Source organism: Sitophilus oryzae, unplaced genomic scaffold (assembly GCF_002938485.1).
Source record: "Sitophilus oryzae breed Bouriz unplaced genomic scaffold, Soryzae_2.0 scaffold_2017_pilon_pilon, whole genome shotgun sequence".
Lineage (NCBI taxonomy): Eukaryota > Metazoa > Arthropoda > Insecta > Coleoptera > Curculionidae > Sitophilus > Sitophilus oryzae.
In genome coordinates, this window is record NW_022146744.1 from 136645 (window position 1) to 161647 (window position 25003).

At 34.0% G+C, this 25003-nt stretch overlaps 2 protein-coding genes across 3 annotated transcripts in view; one reads left to right on the top strand and one right to left on the bottom strand.

Moving 5' to 3' along the window:
• Positions 1–7669, top strand: part of LOC115884141 (spidroin-2-like) — a 19350-nt gene extending 11681 nt beyond the window's left edge. The window contains exons 4-5 of one of the 2 annotated variants that reach the window (XM_030902648.1): positions 4529–5056; positions 7476–7669. In XM_030902648.1, coding sequence (XP_030758508.1) covers positions 4529–5056; positions 7476–7633 — 686 coding nt within the window. In that variant the 3' untranslated portion in view covers positions 7634–7669. Of the gene's footprint in view, positions 1–4495; positions 5057–7475 lie in introns of both variants that reach the window. The other variant, XM_030902647.1, reaches the window with a different exon arrangement.
• A 497-nt stretch (positions 7670–8166) lies between these two features.
• Positions 8167–24033, bottom strand: LOC115884136 (glucose dehydrogenase [FAD, quinone]-like). The gene is made up of 9 exons (XM_030902641.1): positions 23830–24033; positions 21441–21810; positions 18073–18332; positions 14287–14489; positions 13948–14055; positions 13724–13857; positions 12989–13173; positions 12384–12581; positions 8167–8518 (listed from the first exon to the last, which is right to left on the bottom strand). The coding sequence occupies exons 1-9, from the start codon at positions 23940–23942 to the stop codon at positions 8245–8247; spliced, it is 1845 nt and encodes a 614-aa protein (XP_030758501.1). The 5' UTR covers positions 23943–24033; the 3' UTR covers positions 8167–8244.
• Positions 24034–25003: the final 970 nt, after the last annotated feature.

Consider the following 25003-nt stretch of genomic DNA (forward strand, 5'->3'; position numbering starts at 1 on the left):
TACCGGAATTAATTAATAATTTTAGAACAAGCAAAAACTTTTATGAAGAATACCATATCTTAAACAGTAAAATTTTTCTTCTTGTAAAAACAATCTGGGGACATCAGTATACCTAATTAATAAACATGAAGTTAATTTTTATAAATATTATTTTAATTTTAATACATATTATTTTATTTGCCAGGTATTTATCAGTCTTTGCACACTGGCAATAGCCTTTGCTAAACCTGGTGGCTATAAATATGGTGGTGGTATTGCTACCGGTGCCATAGCAACTCCAGGCATTTCAACAGGAGCCGTACTAGCTCCAGCAATTGAAACAGGTGATTACGTTTATTTAATAATTGAAAATAGTTAGTAAAAAATCAATGAATAAAACATAACACCCTAAAACGCTTATATAAATTCTGAATGTTTGTCAAAAACAATAATATACAATGCCAGTAAAAGAATATTTTTTATTTCTTAAATAAAGTCATTAGCGTAGAATCCAAACAGAAACCAGATTGTCAATGACCGTGGATTATCTTCTGTAAATATTGAATAGCCGATATATGTATCTAATAATAAAATAAGTTATACCGTACTGCTAGTTAGGCTAATTGTAAATTAACCTACAATGCTACAAATAAAAAATAATTGGAAATATACCGGGTGCGTCTGAAAAGTGGTAACCCCTATAACTTTTTTATTCTTCCAGATAAAAAATCGAAATTTTGAATGTTAGTATATGACATAATTTAAAACTGACTTATTCAATTGTTTTCGGTGATTTCTTATTTCACCGGGAATGACTACAACTTTTGATTTTTAAATGACACCCTGTATTTTGTTACTTTATTCCATAGAAAATGACACTCTTTTTTTTTTTCAATTCATAAATACTTTATTGTTAAAAAATATATAAATTTTTGTTAACAAAGCATAATATTCCTAAATCTAAACCTAAAACATTGCCAGCAATCTTAACATTAAAAAACAGTTTTATGAAAAGTAAACAAGTGCGTGTAAATATAAAAACAAAAAACAAAAAATTTGTGTAAATATAAGATGGTTTCAACAATCAGCAAAACAGGTTTAAACAACTAAGTAAAATAACATACAATATACAGAACAAATATAAGATAAAAAAATTCTAAATTCTAAACACTAATATCAAGGGTGTCCCGGTAGAATTCGTCAACGCTGTAAAATGCCCTACTTAAAAGTTCTTTTTTCAGTAGTCTCCGGAAGGTTTTTATGGAATTAACCAATCTTAAAGCAACCGGCAGATGATTAAAGACCTTTCGGCCCTCATATATTATAGATCTTTTGACCAAGGTGCTATTTGGAAGTGGCAAGGGCAGATTCAGGGTTTGGCGGGTAATAATATTGGGTACCTCATATATTATAGATCTTTTGACCAAGGTGCTATTTGGAAGTGGCAAGGGCAGATTCAGGGTTTGGTGGGTAACAATATTGGGTATAGGACCCTGCAGTCTGTTACGATTTTTAAAAATAAGGGATGATGTTTCCAGAATAAAAAGAGATGGTAGAGTAAGAATTTTTTGAACTTTGAAGTGTTGTCTACAGGATTCGTTATGTGGTACATTTACAATAAATCGTACGGCCTTTTTTCGTAAAATAAAAAGAATGTTTAGTAGACCCTGATTAGCCACACCCCAGAATGGTATTCCATGCCGGAGATGAGACTCAAACAAACTAAAATAGACCGTCCTTGCCACTTGTGAACCCAGTTCTTCCCTAATTGCCCTAACAGCAAAGCATCCAGAAGACAACTTGCCACTTAAGGCCAGAATATGGTCTTCAAATCGCAGATTTCCATCAATAATAATTCCCAGGAATCTAGTCGCAGGAATTCCTGTAAGCAAACCCCCCTCGAAATGGAGATTTGCGATGTCACATCTAAGCCCAACAACATGTGTCTTGGTAAATTTAAACAAAGGTGATTTGAGTTAAACCACTCTTTAATGAAGGATAAGTCCTTGCTTATGATTCCCTTAAGATGCTCAATGTCCTTGGCCTGCCATAGTATTGAAGTGTCATCTGCAAAGAGTGTGAAATGTCCAGAGATGTGCAGTTCTGTCAAATCGTTAATATACAATAAGAATAAAATAGGCCCCAAAACAGAGCCCTGTGGTACACCGCAACAGACACTTAACGGCGAGGATTTTTTTCCCGAGCACATGACACACTGATATCTGCCCTCAAGATATGATCTAAACCAGGCCAGAGCACGTCCACGGAAACCATACTTCTCGAGCTTCAGTAAGAGAATTTCGTGATCCGCGCAATCAAAAGCCTTGCATAGATCACAGAACACAGCCGCCATTACTCCCCCCTGAATCAGCCCAACATAGACTTCCTCAAGGAAACTGCAGACAGCATCGTGTGTGCTCTTGGCCTCCCGGAATAGTTACACATCCTATTTTTTAGTAACTTGTCAATGACCTTGGACAGAGTGGGAAGTAAAGAAATTGGGCGAAAGTTAGAAGGCTCCTTAGTATCGCCTCCCTTGAAGAGAGAAACCACTGTTGAAGATTTTAGGTAGGCAGGAAAAACTCCCTGCTGCCAGGACTCGTTTATGCAGTTGGATAAGGCTTCTAAGGCTTTATCCGGTAGCTTTAACAGTACTTCAGCAGATATGTCATCATCTCCACTGGATTTCTTATTTTTTATTTCAGCAATAACTTTTTTTATTTCGAACTTATCTGTATTAAAAAAACAAAATGAATTTTGATAATTAAAATTACTTAGGTAAGACAGAGGGTTAGACTTAGAGGATAAATTCTTGGTCAGGTCACCCGCCATGTTGCAGTAAAACCGGTTAAGGTGATCAGGGTCTATCTCAGACTTGACACTAGGTGATTTTTTGCGAAAATCACTAATTATAGCCCAACATTCTTTTTGTTTGTTTTTGGCCTTGTTAAGTCTATTTTTATAGTACATATTTTTAGCAACCCTGATAAGTTTTCTATACAAACTACGATACTTATTAACAAAGGTTATGAATTTAGGGTCATTGCTATATTTTTTTAGATAGTTTAAAGATCGAAGGTTAGTAGCCGAAATCCTTAGACCTTTTTAGTAAGCCAACGATTGCATTCTTTATTTTTTTTCTTCTTAATCAAGCGCACGGGAAAAGCCCGGTCAAATATAAGGGATAACATTTTGTGAAAACTGCCAATTGGGTTAGACAGAATTTGGGTGACTGGTCAGACAGAGAAAACACTCTGAATAGAATGACATATTTTATGTCAACTTTTGACATTTTCGAATATGGTTTATTTGAAATTGCAACAACATGCAATTCATAACGATAATTTGATTCGAAATACCAAGTGTGTGGTATCAAATTATTCATAAAAAATGCTTTTTCCAAATATGGTGATGAGCCACTCTCGTTCCATTTGAAAAAATTGAGATATGATTAAAAATACGATATGGACATCTTTTAACCGGGCAATACAAGACACTAAAAACATTAAACGATCAAATCTAATTTTCCAAGGCTCCTTGATTAAAAATTAGTGTTTTTAACGCATCTATGGCACTCTAGATTCAAATTTAAAATACAATTTTGTTTTAAGCGAAAATGTCAAAAGTTGACATATATTATGTTAATGTATTCAGAGTATCATTTTCTATTGAATAAAGTAAAATAATACCGAGGGTGCCATTTAAAAATGAAAAGTTGTAGTCATTTCCGGTAAGACAAGAAGTGTCCAAAAAGAATTGAATACGTCAATCAATCCTAATTTATGCCATGTATTAACATACCAAATCTAGTTTTTTTATCCGAAAAAATAAAAAAGTTTTAGGAGTGAGCCACTATAGAGACGCATCCGGTATTTCCTCTCGTCAAGTGGTTTTATGATCACGGAGAGATATACTCCAGAAACGTAAAGCATTTATTATTTTTACACTGGACGCGTGTTTCGCTAACCATGTTTGCATCATCAGCAGATGATTAAAAACTAAACTGCAGTTGTGTTTTATTTTGCTGTGTAACACTAAAGGTTCTAACCTCCAACTGTAATAATTTATTATTGGTTAGGCAAGTTTGTTTATTAGTACAAAGCCACGGACAAGCTGATTTTCGTTTGAATTCTACGTAGTGGAATTTTACAAAAAAACTTTTTTATTTTTGTATTTTAACCATGTTACAATCGTTTAACATAATTCTAACATGGTTAGTTACGTGTGTCTAGAAATTATTTAGTTTTTTCTTTTTATATGATTGATTTGTGGAATTTTCTCTTCTAACGCCAAAGATTGCATCATACACCGTACTTTTAATAAGTTACTAGTGAAAATCATTTTTTAGGAGCTATATATGCTGCTCCTCAAGCTACTGGTACTATCGCAGCCGCTCCTGTAGCCGCCGGAACAATCGCTACTGCTCCTGCCGCTGCTGGAACCATCGCTACCGCACCTGTAGCTGCCGGAAGCATTGCTACAGCTCCTGTAGTTGCGGGAAGCATTGCTACAGCTCCTGTAGCTGCCGGAAGCATTGCTACAGCTCCTATAGCTGCAGGAACCATTGCCACCGCACCAATCGCTGCTGGAAGCATTGCAACTGCTCCTATTGCTGCCGGCTCAATATATGCTGCTCCAGTTGCAGCTGGAACCATTGCTACAGCACCTGTAGCAGCTGGTAGCATTGCCGCAGGTCCCGTTGCCTCAGGTATCATAACAACTGGTGGTGGATCTCCTGGATATGTAGCTGCCGGTCCTGAAGCCCCTGGATATGTAGCTGTAGGTCCAGAGTCTCCAGGATATGTAGCTGTAGGTCCAGAGTCCCCTGGATATGTAGCTGTAGGCCTTGAATCTCCCGGATATGTAGCTGTAGGCCCTGAATCTCCTGGATATGTAGCTGTGGCACCAGAAGCACCGGGATATGTAGCCGTAGCTCCGGAAGCACCCGGTTATGTAGCTGTTGGTCTTGAATCCCCAGGATACGTAGCTGAGAGTTTACCTGCTCCTGGATACGTTGCTGCTGCTCTACCAGTTGCTGCTCCTGTTATTGCTCCAGCTGTACCTGCTCTTAGTGCTGGTAAGAAGTTAACATATAATGAGAAAATATATTTTTTGTTTTTACTAAAGGCCAGTTTTTCGAGCAGATTCTCTAGGTTCGGGTTAATTTTTAGGTAGTAGTAAATCAGAGATTTCCTATCAAAGTGTTTTTATGGGGTGCGATTTGCGATAAACCACAATCTAAAATTTAAATATGGTAAAAAATACAGGGTGGTCCGAACTGTGTTCCCGAAACTTCGGCAGCATATTCTGCAAATAAAAAAAAGTCCGTAAAGGTATGTCCTAAAATGCTTAGTTTCGGAGATACAGGGTGTAGAAGTTTCATTTTTATTTCGATTTTTTCCAAATCATTTCTGAAGTAACGTCAATATTTGGATGAAAATTGGTGCCTGGGAATTTTTTGACATGAGAAATTTGATTTTGATGTCAATATGACTTCTACTTGTAGAGGGCGCTACCTACATATTTTTTAACTGGTTTGAAGAGTAATAACTTTTCGTCCGTACCTGTATAAAACTACTGCGTAAAAAGTGTACATTTACGACTTTTTTTACGTAAAAAAAGGTCTCTTGGTAAAGATCGCTACGAGTAATGATTCTCGAGATATTTGGAATAGAAATTATCAATACCTGTCATCATTTATATAAATTAAACATGTTGACCAAATAGTTATTAAACTAAAATCATAAATTTGAAATATTTTTGTGTCGAAAATTCAACAGGAACTGTTTTATCATCATTTTTTTGAAGAAAAATTTATGATTAATTTAAAAAAAATAAAGAATTTCCAAATTTATCATTTCAGTCAAATAACTGTATTTCATAATAACATGTTAATTTTTTTTTATACCTATATTGATTATTTCAATTCTAAATATCTTTAGAACGGTTGCTCGTAGCGATTTTTACCAAGAGACATTTTTTACGTAAAAAATCACAGAAATGTATATTTTTCCACTCATTAGTTTTATACAGGTACGGACGAAAAGTTATTACTTTTCAAAACAGTTAAAACACATGTATGTGGCGCCCCTTAGAAATAGGAGTCATATTGATCTCAAAATCAAATTTCTCATGTCAAAAAACTTCCAGACACCAATTTTCATCTAAATATTGACATTACTTCAGAAATTATTTGGAAAAAATCGAAATAAAAATAAAACTTCTACACCCTGTATCTCCGAAACTAAGCATTTTATAGGACATACATTTATACGAACTTTTTGACTTATATTTTTATTTGCAGAATATGCTGCCGAAGTTTCCGGAATACAGATCGGACCACCCTGTATAACTGATTGATAGGATCAGGTTAAATAACAATCTGATTATTGCTTTGTTTATTTCATTAATTTAATTTTGATTTATTGACATAGAGATACTACCATGCGTTCGAAAAAAAAACGACGTTAAAGACGGCTGCGGAATGAACATCGATGCTAATTTTGGCGAGGTCAAGCCCTAGACGTCATTACTTGGCTCGTACTTTTCTTTATTTTTTAATGGCGCTTACTGCCAATTGGTCTTAAGAAGGTTTGTAATTTATTTTAATATTGAATAAAAATTATTTTTAAACGATGTAGTTTAAATTCGAGAAAAAATATTTTTTTGGAAACAGATTTGTGTGTCTTTGAAGTTCTATTTTTTTTAGTCTTCCTGTAATTATTGTTACGGCGTCCAGAGATTGTCCTCGCCAAAATTATCATTGATTGTTATTTCTTTGACACCGTTTTTTTTGAAGTGTTTGATGAATTATTTTAACTTTTCACACGTTAACTTAAAAACAATACCATATACGCCACCAATAATCTTAGTGCAAATAGTATTGATACTAAATAAGAAAAAATAAAAGAATCTTCACGAGAATGTATTGATATATCAGTCTCCTAAGCCCAGATAACCATATTATATGTTATCTGTGTCCTAAGTTACCCTAGAGTTATTTAACTGATATACAGGGTGAGTCTTAAATAAGTGCAAATATTTTCAGAGCTTGGAGATCTCGATAAAAAAAAACATATTTTCCCTTTAGCGTTTTTCAAATAAATCTAAAATAACCGAGATATTTTACTTTAAAAATTTCCAAAACAATGATTTTTTGCTAGAATTTTGAGAACCACTGGATCTTTTCTGGATTTTTTTTCTTGTAAATTTAATGTACTACCTGTGTTGCCATATTATCAACAAATTATATTTTTTAACTAAACACTAAAAAAGATTTCAAAAAAATTTTCATAAAATACATAATTCTTAATTTTCAAAAAAAAATTTCGCGTGAAGGACAAAATTTTTGCACTTATTTAAGACTCACCCTGTATATATCAAATTAAATTAAACGAAAAAATATCCGGTTAAAACTAAAGTTAAAATTTTATAGATTAATGTTAATTTTAACCGGAAGGTACAAATCTGAGCTTAATTCTATGTTAATTTTTTAGGTGTTGTTACTGCTGGTGGTGGTACTATTGGCGTCAGTGGTTACGGGGCAGTTGTTAAGGGACCACCAACCATTCCAATTGCTGTCGCTGGACCAGCTGGTGCTGTCAAAGCCGAAGGACTTTATGGACCAGGACCTATTAAAGCTTATAAATACTAGTTCCAATTTTATTATGAATAAATTATGTTATTTAAAGCAAAACATGTGCGTTTTATTTTATGTTCGATAATATTCATGAAATCAGAAGTTTTTTTGAGATTTTCATTGTTATTTTTTAAAAAACGTGTGGAGAATAATAGGTAGCGCATATTTTAAAAGAATTGGCCTTTTCCGAAATCAAACTGTCGAGATTATAGAATTCCGCTACATATTCCAATAGTCCTTCTCCGATTTTTATAGCATTGTTGTGATCTTCCGGGGGAGTGCACATGATTTTAGTTTTGTCGATGTTCAGCTTATGGCCCAAAGCCTCATTTGCCAGCGTTCAACATTTCATGTAATTGCTGTAACGTTTTTGCAGTTAGGGCTCAATTATCAGCGTATTCTGTGATGAATTTTGTACGTGTTTTGCCCTGAGTCTTTTTATGTTGAAAAGGATTGTAGTAAAAATCTCAAATAAGAAACCTGATTTTCGGAACAATGGATTACCCTGTATATTCCTGTAGATTCCATAATGAAAAACAAAATATAAAAATGTTTTAACATTTTTTAATTCTTATATTTATATACATATCACAACAAAATACAATACTATTCTTTCCAAAGTTAACTTAAAATGCTTCTTCACCAAGATATTGTTCTTTAATATAAAGAACAGCTCTCTCTGCGATAGCCACGATTACAGCCTGGATATTTCCAGATGTCAATTCTACTATAGCCGATGCATCAGTGATCCTGATATTGGGAATACCATGTAATTGTAACTTTTGGTTGACGCAACTGTTAACATCGGATTCCAGGCCGATTTTACAAGAAGCAGCCTGGTGGTTTTCGGGGTAGGTGTCATATTTGATGGCGCACTCCCAGAATTCGTCAGTGTCAAACCTGAAAAATAGGATTCTTTACATTTTTGTTTTATACATAATTTACTTTAGTTTATTGTACAGGGTGGGTCAAATTCGACGCTTTTAAATGGAAACATCCTTCTCTGTAGGAGATAAACAAAAACTGATATCGGTGTCTGGAGCTCAATTTTTGTCAAAAACAAGATGGTAAAAACCGCACATCAGTATCTGTTACTGTTTCGAAGTTACGGGGTGTTTTTCAAAAATGTGCATTTTTAACAAATCGCTGTAACTTTTTTTGCTATGGAAAATTTTGTATTTTTATGAAAACATTTCCAAAGCACATTTTTACTTAGAACTTAATGGTTTAAGTATAATTTTTTTAAAATTAATAATTTAAGAATTATCAACAGAAAATTTGATTTTTTATATGGGACACTCTGTATATTTTTAATTTACTGAAAATAATTTAAAATTACCTTTCCAAAAATATAACACACTTGATATTTTGCTCGTTTCCTCTTCGAGATATCGAGTATACAAAAATTCGCACGCTTTAAATAAGTAGGCTTTGAACGGCACCGGCTGTAATGCAAAAAAATTCTAGCTGTGACCATTAATTAAAACGAAAATAATATTTGCTATGAGAGATGCAGAATTTTATAACAATTTAAAATATATTTAACCAACATCAACACATTTAATCTACAGGGTGTTTCAAAACAAATGCGAAAAACTTCAGGGGGTGATTCCTTGTTCAAAATAAAGGGTAGTTTGCTTCATAAACGTTGGGTCAAAAGTCAACCATTAGGGAGATATCGCGGTACAAAGATGGCGGAAAAATAATGTTATTAATTTTTTATCTTGAAAACGAAAAGAGATAGACTAATGAAATTTTATGGAAGCATTACTGTTATGAAACACATTTTCTGGTAATTTTTTCACTTTTTTAAAATGAGTGGAAATAAACTACCCCTATCATTCTTGTTAACGCAAATTTAAAGAAAAATCTTATCAAAACACATGCAAAAAAAAAAATAATTTGGATAGTTTAGTTTGTTTTAGAAACTTTTTTATCTCTTGTATTTTTTTTATAAAACTCACCGATTTGAAATTAAAAAATAAAATGTAAAGCATTACATGTCAGGACTAAAAATATTTTTAGATTAAGAATCTAGTGATAATAATGATAAATAATAATAATCTAGATAATAACGTATTGCAGTAAGGTAATGGTCAAATAAAACAATAATTGAAACATCCTAAAAAGTGACAGCGGCCGACTAGATTTTTTCCTAAAAAAATTACAGCTGCCCACTAGATTCTTTATCTAAAAATGTTTTTTGTCCTGACATGTAATGCTTTACATTTTATTTTTTAATTTCAAATCGGTGAGTTTTATCAAAAAAATACAAGAGATAAAAAAGTTTCTAAATAAACTAAACTATCAAAATTAATTTTTTTTGCATGTGTTTGATAAGATTTTTCTTTAAATTTCATTAACAAGAATGATAAGGGTAGTTTATTTCAACTCCTTCCACTCATTTTAAAAAAGTGAAAAAATTACCAGAAAGTGTGTTTTTATAACAGTAATGCTTCCGTAAAATTTCATTAGTCTATCTCTTTTCGTTTTCAAGATAAAAAATAAAAACATTATTTTTCCGCCATCTTTGTACCGCGATATCTCCCTAATGGTTGACTTTTGACCCAACGTTTATAAAGCAAACTACCCTTTATTTTGAACAAGGAATCACCCCCTGAAGTTTTTCGCATTTGTTTTGAAACACCCTGTGTATCTAATAACAATAAAAATAAATAGCAAACCAAGACATGAGATTTTGCTACAGGTGTTCGACATATCGACCGTCTTCTGTTATGGACAGACGGGGCAGTTTTTGAACATTTCTCGCGGAATTCATTAACTCGGTGGGGGTGAAAGATACCCTCTTATAACTGCTAAGTATTTCTAATTCTTGTCTAGATTATACGGCGGAATAAGGAACCTTTTATTCTTCCGCAGATATATTCATAGGATTAGATCCATGGGCACTAAGTCAGGCGGCCTCGACGGCCAACGGCTGGGATCTTGGTTAGATATTAAATTATTTTTGAAATTGGCTGCAAAAATTTGCTGATAACTTCAGCGTTCAGAGGCAGTGCGTCGTCTTGCTGGAAAAATATGTTTTCGAGTTCCATTAAGGGCATATCATCAATAAGGGGTCCAAAGCCTCTACTAGTTAAAAGTGGCGAATTTTTAAAAATTCTGTATTTCGAAGGGGATTATAACAAAATATCAAGTGTGCTATATTCTTGGAAAGGTAATTTTAAATTCTTTTCAGTTAATTAAAAATATAGAGGGTGTCCCAAATAAAAATTCAATTTTTCTGTTGATAACTTTTAAATTATTAATTTAAAAAAAAATATACTTAAACCATTAAATTCTACGTAAAAAGGTGCTTTGGAAATGTTTTCATAGAAATACAAAATTTTCCATAGGAAAAAAGTTACAGCGATTTGTTAAAAATGCACATTTTTGAAAAACACCCCGTAACTCCGAAACGGTAACAGATACTGATGTGCGGTTTTCACCATCGTGTTTTTGATGAAAATTGAGCTCCAGACACCGATATTAGTTTTTGTCTATCTCCTATAGAAAAGGGTGTTTCCATTTAAAAGCGTCGAATTTGACCCACCCTGCACAGGGTGGCGCCTCTCATACGCCGCGGAAGCTCCAAGGAGAACGGTAGTTTATATCGAAATGAAGTTTTGTCAGCATATGTGGGTTAACTGAAAGCATTTTATAAAAATATATAGAACTATACAGGGTGTACCCAAAAAAAGTTACACATCAAAGTTTTGTTTTTCTAATGGAACACCCTATATATTAATTGATTTTCGGATTCTCGGAAAAAAATAAAGGTGAGTTTTATTAAAGAAGCATATACCTAAAATCTAAGGATTTTGACATAATTCATATTTTGTGAAAATGAAGAGTAAATTTTAAATTTTGATAATAGCTACCTAAATTTTAGTTGACCTTGTATAGCCTGATATTTAATTACAGTAACCATTGTATGTTAAACCAAATTGAAATTTGACCCAAAAAGTTATACAGGGTGAGCCAAAAATAATATGGAACATTAAGGCCGTGACACACGAGACGCGAGAGGAAAAGTGGTAACGATCTCGGGCACTATGTGAGCTAGGGGGCTGAAACTCGGAATGTAGATGGGACTCTAAGAGCCCCATATTTTCATCATATTTTGACGACGTTTCCAGCGCTACGCAACCCCATCATCAATGATTCATATCAAAAAATCGTTCAAGTTAAATGAAATTTAGTATGTAGATAGATTGGACCAAGACCAACTTAACCTTCTACGGCACGTGTCACTGTGACAATTAGTTTTGACGTAAGAAACGTCAAAAGTTGATGTCGGATGTGACCAAATTTGGTGGGTAGGCTATGTGAGCGACGGTGCACACAGTCCCACCCTGCAATGTTTGATACGACCGTTGATTGAAAGAATTGGGACGATACGACGTTTCGTTTATATCTTCATCAGGATGGGACTAGCGATGTGATATTGAAGAAAAATGTGGGTCGATTTTGGCATAATTGGGGACTGGTTACAGGATGACGCCCTCGACGTTTTGAACGATGCCTTGGACGAAATCATCAGAATTTTTCTTAATTATGGGTCGATTGGAATAAAACACGGCACGTGGATAGATGTATCCGAATGGAGTCCTCAGACGGACAGACGGGCAGACAGACTTTCTAAGAAGAAGAAGTTTCACTTCAAATATGTGCAAATAGTACACACACAATTTTTTTATGTTTATTGCGTTTATTTGTGCATTTATTATTTGCAATTGGTGCATTAAAATTGAGTTATACTTACTCATATTGAGTGGCGCAATCTCCATAACTGTACTTTTGGAAAGTAACATTGTATTTTTCTATTAAAATGGGAGCTTGTATCAACTGTTGGGTATATCTGATACCGCTGATGATGACTTTAATGTCATCTGGATGCGAGAAGTAATTGGCAACGATCTTAGGCTTATCAAATGGATTGCTGGATGCTAAAGTGATGTTTCTGAAACAAAGAGAAATGATAAAATTACATAAATGAATATAATTGTTACAAAAACTTGGCGATCGTACGGTATAATGTTATTTATAAAAAAATAATTCTAACTACTATTTTGGTTAGTAACCACCAGTAACCAGTAAATCTAAACAGTGCACTTAAAAATGTACACATGTACACTTATGTATTTTAATAAGTAGAATATGATACGGTCATTATAAATGTCAATATGAATCTGATTAGATATCAATTTATAAGAAAGTTGATCAATAGGTGCTTTCATAGACACTAACTAAAACAACTAACTTGGTTTTACATGAAATGAAGTGAAAGTGGAAGAACTCCGTTGTGCGACAATGACGTTTTTTTAGAATTTATGTTTTTGATGGATCGATTTTTAAAAAGGCACTTACCCACTGCTTTTTGGATGCAAATTAACAGATGAAACGCCGATGCTACGAGTATCGTTGGGTTCAGTTGGATCAACTGGAGATTCTGGCTCGCCAGAGTAGGCACAGGTGTTATCATATCCGCTAAAGAACAGTTGAATGTCTGGATCATCTGCTGTAGTATAGTTGCTAGCAATTCTGGCAGTAAGCTGCACAAACAAGAAAAAAATAATTTAAGATTTATTTACTGTCCAATAATAAATCTCCATAAAAATGTTTTGTTAGATTAGATACAGAATTTTTTTTTTTTTGTTTTTCTCACATATGCCGTATCTAATAATAGTTTTAATAGCAGCAGACGTTCTATAGCTTTACTCTTTGATAGCCTTTCTATCTTTGTTTATCAATAGTCGCAGAAAATTTTGCAATACTTTCTCACAAAGTGGATCCTAAATACTTTTTGCATCTTTGCATCGGTCTTTATTATGATTTAACACGTAATTATTTTCTTTATTATGATTTAACATGATTTATTGGACAGAAAAACTAGTGCAGAACTAAACCAGAAGAATTATTTTGAGTTACGTCATATTGCAACAAAACATTTGGGTGACCAAAGTGATGTAAAAGATGTCTCATAGAAAAATGATATTTTTTAAAAATTATTGAGTGTTAATTAGGACATTATACATATTTTTGAATAATTTTAAACTAATAAACTGCAAACTTTTTAGAATAGTGAAGAATATTGTATATCACCTGAGACATTCCTGTAGAACTAAGTGGTCCATTCTCAGACTGTAAATACTGATTCAGAGTATCAATGTTCAAATCCACATAGTTGATTGGATTGATTTTGACAACGGTGGAAAAAGATACATGATTTTTAATTCCTGAAATCAGAAATATTTTGATCCACTTAAAATTAATACTGTTAAAAGTAAAAGTATTATTGGTTTAGGATATTTTTATAAGAAATTTACCTTTACCAACAGCAGTTAAATTATGAACTTGTTCAATACCAACTTCGTCAAGTACATCTTTGTCACCGATTCCGGACAGCAGAAGGATTTGTGGAGTGTTTATAGCTCCTAAAATACATAAAACAATTAGAAAATGTATTAAGCAAATAATTTTAAATAGTGCAGCGTTTTTTAGAATAATTATTATATATATTAGAATTTTAAATTAGGGTGTACGTGCATATGTGCATCTATTGAGGAACCACCAATGGTTTTATTAGAAATATTATTAAACTTAACTGATCAATTTGAAGTAAATTAATATTATAATTAACATTATTATATTAATATGTTTTTTACCTGCAGCTAGAATAACTTCCTTGGAGACATTGACAGTGTAGGTATGGTTGTTGTACACAAATTCAACTGCAGTTGCTCTCTTTGTACCATTCACTTCGCCAATTATAATCTTGGTAACAGTAGAATTGAGCATCACGTGGAAGTTCGGGTCATTTTTATGTGGCCTTACAAATGCTTTCGACAAGCTAAGACGTGCACCATTTCTAAATCAAGAATTATGATCTAATTATAATAAATAATGCTGAATTTTATACAACCAAACTCATCAGTTTAACTTCAAAGAAATCAACCGTTTAATGAGATGTTTGTATTATATCCAGAATTTCGAAAGGAATACTGTAAAAATTAACTGTCTCCAAATCTGAACTGACTCTAAAGCTGCGTTCACATTGCTCGCGATCCTGCTCGCGCTCTTGCTTCTGATTGTGTTTGCGTTGCTTGCGCCTTACGCTTCCTGTTTGTCGTGTTTCTCAAGATCTTTCGGCTCGCAAACAACGGCGTCCACATTGTAACTTTACCAACTTTTTACAAAAACTGTTACTGTTCGTGCTGTTCAGAGATGGAAGAGTATTTTTACTAGCGGCTGCTAGTGCTATCATTATTGCAAAACGAAGGAGACAAAGAGAAAAAAGGCGGTGTTGGATGTTTAATAATTTCAAAAGTAGATCCCAGCACAGTGAAAGTAAACTTCTACACGATTTACAAACAGACAGAATGTTTTTTATTATTTTTTATCGCATATTGGGTGCTACTGATTTTGAAAAAGACTTATAGAAGGAAAAAAATACAACTTTTAGGAAGTGAATTCCGGTTAAAAAAAGAGTTAAAGAAAGATTGGCCATAACATTAAGATTCCTTGCAACTGGAGACTCACATACCAGCTTGGATTATTTATTCAAAGTTTCCAAGAAAGCATTTCAAAAATAGTATCAGGCGTATGCCAAAATATAAATAAAATTCCCAAAGATCAGATTAAGATAAGTAGGCAATATAAATATAAAGTTATATTTTATTAAATGTATATTTAATATTATTAATCCAAGAACAAAACAAAAAATAATGAAAAATAATCCTGAACAATAAAAATAAGAAAAATTATGGTAGCACCATCATACTGCAGTAAATACCGAATCCTATGAATGAAACCAAACTAAAAACTAAACAAACAACGCAAACAGCTCGAGAGCTTCGAACCGCCGCGGCCGCGCCGCACGGTGGAAAGACCCAATATAAAATGTTGGACATTGACTTAAAAATAAAATTTTAAATTAAATAATTTTGGTAGAAGATTTGAATTACTTAAAGTCCAGACCGTTATATTTTATCCAACTCAAAAAAATATTTTTAATTATATGTCTGTTTGAAAAGTTTCAAATGAAGATATTACACTGACTTAATTATGGTATTCATTTCTTGTGAAACAACCTAGTTTTATAAAAAACTGGCAAAGACATTATTAATAATTTTTAACCATACATATTAGTGCAAACGATTGTTTTCACCTTAAAATAAAAAGATATATATAGTCACAAAAGTTTGGGAGAACAATTGTACATAAGAGACACATAATCATTTTTTTGCTGCTAAATACTATATTTAGTAGCAAAAAATGTATGTAGAAAAAAAAAAAATGGCTAAAGTTGGCCAAGACTTTAAATATATCACAAGATAGATTAAGCCTTTCTAATAACGAAACTAATTTAACAACTTGCCCCAGCTTGCCCCCTCTAAAAATTTCCATTTAATATATTACTAATACATGTTATACTAAAATCAAAAACCTTTTCAATTCCAATAAATTAATTTAAAATTTTTAGAGTCAAATTATCTTTATTTTTTATAAATTTATTAATATTTAATTATTAATTGGATAAATACAAAATGACGCTGAAATCAAAAACAGATACAGGGTGCTACAAATATATGGAAAACTTATAAACTATTGGAAAAAGAAAGAGGGTTAAAGTGCAGTGTTGAGGTTTTTTGTTTGTAATAAAAATATTCTAGTGCGTTGATTTACTGTTATATTCTTTGCTTATAATAAAGTTATTGTACAGGGTGTCCCACTAAGAATAGCTCTCGGCTATACCTCGAAAAGTATTAGCCGTGAGGCTTGCGGAAAAAATATTCATAACTAAAGAGACCATGAGAAAATGCTGGAAATTATTTTCAAATTTGTAGAATGGCCACTAGAGGGCGCAACTGCTATAAAAAATAAGAAAATGGAGTTTTTACACAACTTTTCCTAGATAAGGGGTACTATAAATAATAGCTTCATAATCTTCAGTAAATTCTGAATATTTTTGTTAGAACCATTTTCCCTCTATCTGCTAAAAAAATAAAGTGGTGGGGGAAGGTTAGATCTGCTTTATTTAAATATTAATAATTCCGGACTGGATGGACGGAATCCAACTAACGGGGGCTCGTTTAAAAGACCGTTTCTTACTCTATATTATACCATATAAACAATAATAGTAAGCTTTTGAACGTAGATGCTAGGGGCGCTGTCTTACAAATTACGAAACATTGCGCGTTTTTTCAAAAAAATAAATGCGATGGTATATGTCATTTTAGCTGATAGTAAAGAGTAATGAAAGCTTAAAAGTCAGTGAAAACCTGCATCTTGATATCTTCTTTCAAATCGAAGATATTAGCAAAGTTATATTAAATAGGAAAATATATGTAAGCCCTTAATTACCATATTTTTATAACATTTATCAGTAGCCTTAGATTTCAGTGGTAAAATCTAAAGCTATTTCTTTTTAAAAGGATCAAAACTAAAACATTCCACGACAGTTTGGCAAAGTTTATAAGCATTTAAAACTTGTAAGATTTTTCCAAAACATACTATATTTTTAGGTCACCCTGTAGATGGTTTGTAATGAGCCAACCACTTTATTTCATTAAAATTTAAAATTGTTCTGTTTATACATTATTACGGTATATAAAAATCATTTTTTCGTCTTTTGGATTAAAAGTGTTGAGAAGAAAACCTCATGTCCAACAGCTCCCATAAGCTCGTTCCACTGTGCGCCGTAAAGTATGCTCACATGGCTTCGAAGCGTCCCTTTGATGTACCGCGACAGAGCCGAACAGACGAAACAGGCATTTTATGTGATCGCAAGCACGTGGAGCACCGCGAGCGTGGCGAGGGCTGCGAACATCTCGCCCCGACTGTTTGCCATGTTTTTCGTGTTTCACGTGTTCGTTCGGCCTGCTCGCGAGCAATGTGGACGCAGCTTAAGAAGTGTACGAACAAAAACAAGGCCGGAATCATTGAAACAAGAGAAAGGGTGCATCTATCAGGTAGCTTGTGAATGCGGTGAGTCGTATATTGGAGGGACTAAACGTCCTCTAAATGTACGACTTAGCGAGCACAAAAAAACATGTATAAAAAGGTGAACAATGAAGTTAGGTATTGCGGACCATGTTTGGTAAAAATAGCACAACATAAAGTGGTCGGAAGCTCGGGTTGTCCACAAGCAACCTCATTGGAGAAAGCGTAAATTTAAAGAAGCCGTTTATCAATAATAACATCTTTAGCAATCCTAGAACGGAAATATCTACGATATGGCAACCATTGATAAAACGCACCATTGCAGGCATTCTAAGTTCTTCACGGGTGAATACCTGGCTGTAAGTGATGCAGTGGTCCTTTGGGCCAAAACGTTGTGTTAACCAAAATAAATAAAGACAATGGAAGTTGATATATGTCAATTGAAATTCTTTTAGTTACATCTAAAGTTGTGTTTTACGATATAATATGAAATAAAATAAAATGTTTACCTGTTGTTAGTTTGGGCGATAGCAAATCCGACATAGTCTTGTCCATTTAGATCGTTTGTGACAGGAAAACCGGTTTGATTTGCAGCTGTCAAAATATCGTAAGCTAATTCGGGTGCGTCGTTGAATCTTTGGATTGTGAACGGACCGCCCGTACTGTGGTACTCTTCGGAGACTAAGGAACCTATTTGGGTGTTGTTTTCTGACAATTTAAAAACAGGAAGTAGCTTGTCGTAGCTCCATTCGGTATTACCAGCTGCAACCTGTAATCAAAAAGAATAATTAAATAAAAAGTACAACACGATCGAATAAAAACGGCATCAGCGATGGCTATGAAATTAAGATCGCTGTCATTTTGTATTATCAGTCTGTTTTACCAAACAAAGAGAGAGTACAAAAACACATCACAAACGTAGGATCAGAAGATATGCCAGAAATATCAACCACGGAAATTAAATACGCACTTCAACAAATAAAAAATGGCAAAAGCCCAGGAGAAGATCGTATTACACCTGAAATGCTGAAGATGGGCGGAAAACCATTAGTGGATGCCGTGGAAGTATTGTTAAATAAATGTCTGATGGAGGGTAGAATCACGGACGCATGGAAAAATGCAGAAGTTGTGCTATTATACAAAAAAGGAGATTTTACAAATATAGAGAATTATAGACCAATAAGCCTTCTCTCGCATCTATACAAGCTCTTCACTAGGATTATCAACAACCGACTACGAAACTAGATTCCTATCAGCCCATAAAACAGGCAGACTTTCGAAAAGGTTTTAGTACCATCTCGATCATCTACAAACAATTAAAACAGTCATTGAAAAAACAACAGAATACAATATACCTCTACATTTGGCCTTTGTAGACTACCAAAAAGCCTTTGATTGAGAATTGATTCCAGATATTATTCCATTATTAAAAATATCTATGATAGTGCAACCTTTCAAGTTAAATTAGATGATGACCTCAAAACAGAAAAAATACCACTCGGCAAGGGCGTGAGACAAGGAGATACCATCTCTCCCAAGTTATTTACACTGGCACTGGAAAATGTCTTCAAGAAATTAGAATGGGAAAATAGAGGTCTAAACATCGATGGGGTACACCTTAGCCATCTGAGGTTTGCAGACGATATTGTCTTTCTGAGCACCGACATTCAAGAACTGAACACCATGCTAAATGAGATAAATGACCAATCCCAGAAAATTGGCCTTAAAATAAACTTGAAGAAGACCAAGATAATGAGCAACAATATCCATAACATTACCGTTGACAACGTTATTATTGAAAACGTAGACCATTATATATATTTAAGGGCAAGGAAAACCAAAATACGGAGATCAAACGCAGGATCCATTTGGCATGGGTAGCATTTGGAAATATGAGGGATATTTTCAAGGATAAAAAGGTGCCCATGAGCCTAAAGAAAAAGGCTTACGACAGCTGCATTCTACCTGTGCTTACGTATGGCTTAGAGACTATGGGAATTACCCGAAAAACAGCAGAACAACTACGAGTAGCACAAAGAGCCATGGAAAGAATTATGTTGGGAGTCACCATTAGGGAAAAAATACGAAATACCCACATACGTCAAAAAACAAAATTAATAGATGTCGTTAAAAGAGTGGCAAGTCTGAAGTGGCAATGGATAGAACATGTGGCAAGACAGGATCCAGACCGATGGCCCCAAAAAGCAACCCTATGGAGACCAAAGGGAACAACAAGAAGTGTGGGCCGACCAAAAAAGAGATGGGTCGATGACGTCAGGGCAGTGGCAGGAAGACAATGGATAAGATTGGCTAGAGATCGCAGAGCATGGAAAAACCTAGAAGAGGCCTATATCCAACACTGGATGGAACCAGGCTGAGAAAGAAGAAAGAAGAAGAAGTAGTCATTTTGTATGTTATAATCCTTTGCCTAGCATGGATAGAAAAAGTAACAAACGAAGTTCTCAGGCGCATGAGGAAACAAAAAAATACTGTTTTTAACTGTAAAACATCGAAAAACAACCTATAACGGGTGCGTCTCTAAACTGGCCCACCCCTATAACTTTTTTATTTTTTCAGATAAAATAACGAGATTTGGTATATTAGTATATGACATAAATTAGAAATGATTGACGTATCCAGTTATTAATAACGGAGATTAAAAAATAACAAAATAAATAGTTCTTTTTTTATACTACAAAAATAAACTATAGAATACAACAGTATTTAAAAAAATAAATAAAAAGTGATGTTCCGGCCGAGATTCGAACTCCGGTCTCTCGCTTCCTAGCCCGACTTCTTATGCACTGCTCCACAGTAACTTGCTTAGCGATAATTCAATGACGGTATATAAACAAAAAAAAACAGGTTTATAACAATATCTTGACGATTTGAACTGGCGCGCGGAGCGTGCTGACCAATAGGGCCTGTTATCACCTGTGACGTAGCGACCAACCTGCGCAATATCATACCTTGTATTCTTTGTACCATGAGTGGCATTAAAAACTTAAAAAGCTGTACTGTGAACTGCAAAAACCATCATGGATCGAGGCATAACGTCGGTTTCCAATGTTTCATTGGTATTTCATATATGTCATTATATAAAATAAAGTTTCTTGTATACAACACTCTGTATTTTATTTATAAAATTAAAAGAAAATCATAATAAATTTGAATAAACAATATTTCGTGATATAATTTCGGAAAAAGCCGAAACGCTCCGAAATTATCAAAAGCTTTGCGTCGCGACCGTTGCAAGAATAGCGCCAAATAGTATTTACATATTGTCCTTATGGGCACTTTCCAATCAAAACTTGCTTCATTTCTTCATCTATGCATGCGGTTTATAACGACAATTTGACTCGAAATGCCAACTGTGAGGTACAAAATTATTCGTAAAATAATGCTTTTTCCAAATATGCTAATGAGCCACCGTTGTTCCATTTGAAAAAATTGAAAAATTATTAAAAAAACGATTTGGACATTTTTTAACTGGCCAGAACAGATAGAGACGGGACAATAAACATTGGATGATCATCAATAGACATTGATTGGCAATACATCTTCAACACTTCGACTAGGTACCCTTAGGTCTATCACGCAGTAAATTGATTTGAAGATTTGAGACGCATAACTTTGCCAAACACCAACTCTATCAGACACAAATCTTTGAGAATGATCTTCAATTCAACCAGATGGAACTACTATTCTTACTCGGTAAATTTCACTTATGACATGACGATTCATAATCACCCTGAAAGAGGTATATCAGATATTCTTGGAGTAAACATTGTTTTTACTACAAATTTGATAATTTACAATGATAATCATTGACATTAAAGCAAGGTGATGCAAAACTTTTGAATTTATGTGTATTTACCCATTTATCATAATCAGCCGGTGTTCCCCTCATGTACATCATCCCATTAAACACGCTGGTTCCTCCCAGAACCTTTCCTCTAGGCCACGTGCAAATCCCGTCATTGCTCAAACAAGCCGAAGACTCGGTAGTGGTGTAGTTCCAGTCGATGATGGAGTTATAGAAGGCAGGAACGGCAGGGATTTGGCTTGCCGGTGGTTCGTCAATGCCCGCTTCTAGAAGGAGCGTTTTCCAGCCGGATATTTCTGCCAAACGTCCTGCGGCAGTTGATCCTCCGCTTCCTGCTCCGATTACGATGAAGTCGTATTCGGTATCGGGTTCAAGTTTGGGGACAACTCGTCCGCAAGGGTCGGCAATGTGACAAACGTATCTGTGAAACACGAGAAACAAATTTATATTGTTTTGGTGAATGACCCATGACGTTAAAAACAGTTGAATATTAGATTATTTAACATTCTCATGTATCCAAATATTTTTATGTACTTAATTCTTGGCTAATTTTATGTAGGTAGCTGTCAGATTAAAACGCTTGATTTTTTTATATTTAAGTGTAAGTTATTCTCTCCTTTCGCTCGAATTTTGACCGAGATCTACCACACATTTCACAAATATCTATTTTACAATCTTTATCTAGAATTCGCAATAAGGGCTCTAACTCACTGACGACCAGATCGCAACGACCTTGCCGTCGCGTCGGCTGGCCGGATGCATTGCGTTTATAGCTGCGGCCAGATGAACGACCAGTTTCAACAGAGTTGTCAGATCTAACAATTTTTTACGTTTTATCAATTAGAAAATATTGTTTCAGAAATGTTAAAATATCCCAGTTAACTAAAAAACGAAGTTGCTATTCATGAGCTTATTAAATGTTCTAATATTAAATAATGCATTTAAAATATTCTTGGATTTTTCGTTAATAAATACTGGTGTAAATGGAGTAAGTAAAATCTCCAACCCCGATTAAGTAAAATTCGTTAATAAATACTGGTGTGGTAAATGGAGTAAGTAAAATCTCCAACCCCGTTATTTCCATGTTTTTCAAATCCGCGATGCCTGCTATTCCATCAGTCGTTTCATAACAGAATATTCTACATCCTACGTCTATGTAATTTAATATGAATGTGTAGAGTGAGACATGTAACTCGAGAGATTTTCAGCATTATATCAATAAAGGACAAAAACAGTATTGTTTCTAAAGGTGCGTCTAGACTTGAGCATTTTAGCCCGAACGACCCGAGCGCGCACGAACAAGCAGAACAAATAGGCCGAACAAAAAGCATTTTGTACGCGCGACCGACAAAATGGGAGATATTCTGTTTCTTTTTTCTACTGATATGGACTTGGCTACAGATGGCTCTTATCGACTTTAGAAGTAAATATATTAGGGCCATCGTAAAAAAGGTCGTCAGACACTGGCTCTAAATATAAGCAGGTAGAAAGTTTAGCTTCCAGTTATTTCAATGTTTACAATATAAATTCCTCTTTTTTATTGTTACTGAGAATCTACAACAGTAATTACTTCTATTTTTATGATTGTTTAAGTTACTTTTACTCTTAATTTTTCTTAAAAAATAATGTACCTAGTAGAAATATAGTCTAATGAACCCTGTTTGAAAAACGTTAAATAAAATATAATATTTAAAATACAGTTGTCCTCCCTGTACATGACTACAATACAACTAAAAAAACTAATTTAGTAAAAAATAACAAGTGGTTGTAGAAAAACTTTAAATATTATTTTTTTTATTTTTTAACATCGAAACTCGAAGGTATAATAACAGGTATCATACCAACCATAAATAGAGTAGGTATGTCATATAAAAATGTTTTGAATTTTTACTAGAATCGACCCTTGATAAAAAAGGGACTAGATTTAAGTTTCCCTTTGATCCAGTATGTATGTATTGTATTTATAGTAGTACTATTTCTTTGGATTTTCTGCACGTGTGCAAAAACTACACTAAAACACTATATCTTATAGAAAATAAAATATTGTGCGTTGAATTTGAGGGATTTTATTTGAAAAATTATTAATTTGGAAGAAAACCGGCAACAAGCGGCAGAAAATAATAATATTTTAAGCAAAAAATAATAAAATAAAAGCAACGAAGAAAAAAGGGTAAACATTTTAGTATTTTATCTATTTAACACAATACAGAAGGTTTCACATTAATAGATTGACAGTAATTGAATTCCGAGGTAAAAGTCTCTGGGCACTCCACTAAAACGGTTTAACCATTTTAGAACAAGCAAAATTTTTATGAAGAATGCTTTTTTTCTCAAAATGTCAATAACAAAAGTCTTTCCTCTTGTAAAGACAATCAGGGGACATCTGTAGGTTATTTTATGTATTGGTGTTATTTTTATAATTATAAAAAAATAATTTTACCTGATGACGAAGTCGACTAAGGACATAAAAACAACATATTCACTTCCTGAACAAGTGTCGCCTATAGATGGAGCCACCCAAGCTGTTTCACAACCACAAGCCGAAAATGACATTTCTCACCTATGTGAATCAAATAACATCCAAACTAAAATGAAAATAAATAACACTATTAGAAACCCTTTATATAGATTTAATCTATATCAACTACTCTGTTTATACGACATGATATAACTTTTTGAGTGGACAAATTAGAGATTTTATCAATAAAACTTTAGATTTATCTATTTTTTTTTTCAAAAATTTAAAAATGACTATCATTTATCACTATTAGTCACGTTAGTTAGGACGCATGTTTCTGAAAAAAACAGATATTATGATATTAAGCTGCCGGTTTACGTAGTAGGGGTGGCCAAAAGAAGGGGTAGAATATGCAAAAAGAAAACAAATATTCGAGCGCGTCAAATAATAATCAAAAGGGATGTTAAGTGAACCCTAAAGAACCTGCTATTCAAAAGACTCACGATTTGGATTCGACTAAAACTCATGGAGGAAAAAATTCAATCGCAGTTTACTATAACATACATACATACTGCCATTACTCGTTGACGAGTATTCGACATGCATCAGAAGATGGCCACGAAAGGCGTTTTCTTTCATGAACTTTTCTGTGACTGAAAAGCCCGATACGTGATGTTATCTGCCTACCACACTCCGGACATTCAAAAATCTCATTGCTTTGTTGCCTCTTTACTTTTTGGTTGTCGCTGTTAACTGAGTTTTTCCATTGAGTTCTATTGTGGGATGCTTTGTCCCATTCATTCTGCATGTCAATCCCCTTTAAGTTTTCGTGGAAAATGTCCTTGTACCTTTTGAGTTGTCCACCGGGCCTCCTCTTACCATCTACAAGCTCACCGTAAAACAGAGATTTTGGTATGCGGTTTTCTTGCATTCTGCATACGTGACCAGTCCATCTTAAGCGGGATTTTGTAACCATGACTTCAATAGTCTCGCAGTTAGCTTTTTCAAAGGATCGATACGTTTGAGACATGATGGAACCACCGGATTCTTAAGAGTTGTCTAAGGTGTCTCTGTTGCAACTTGTTTAATGCGTTCATATGTCGGCGGTACGGCACCCAAGTTTCGCTACCATATAACATGGTGGGGATTATAATTG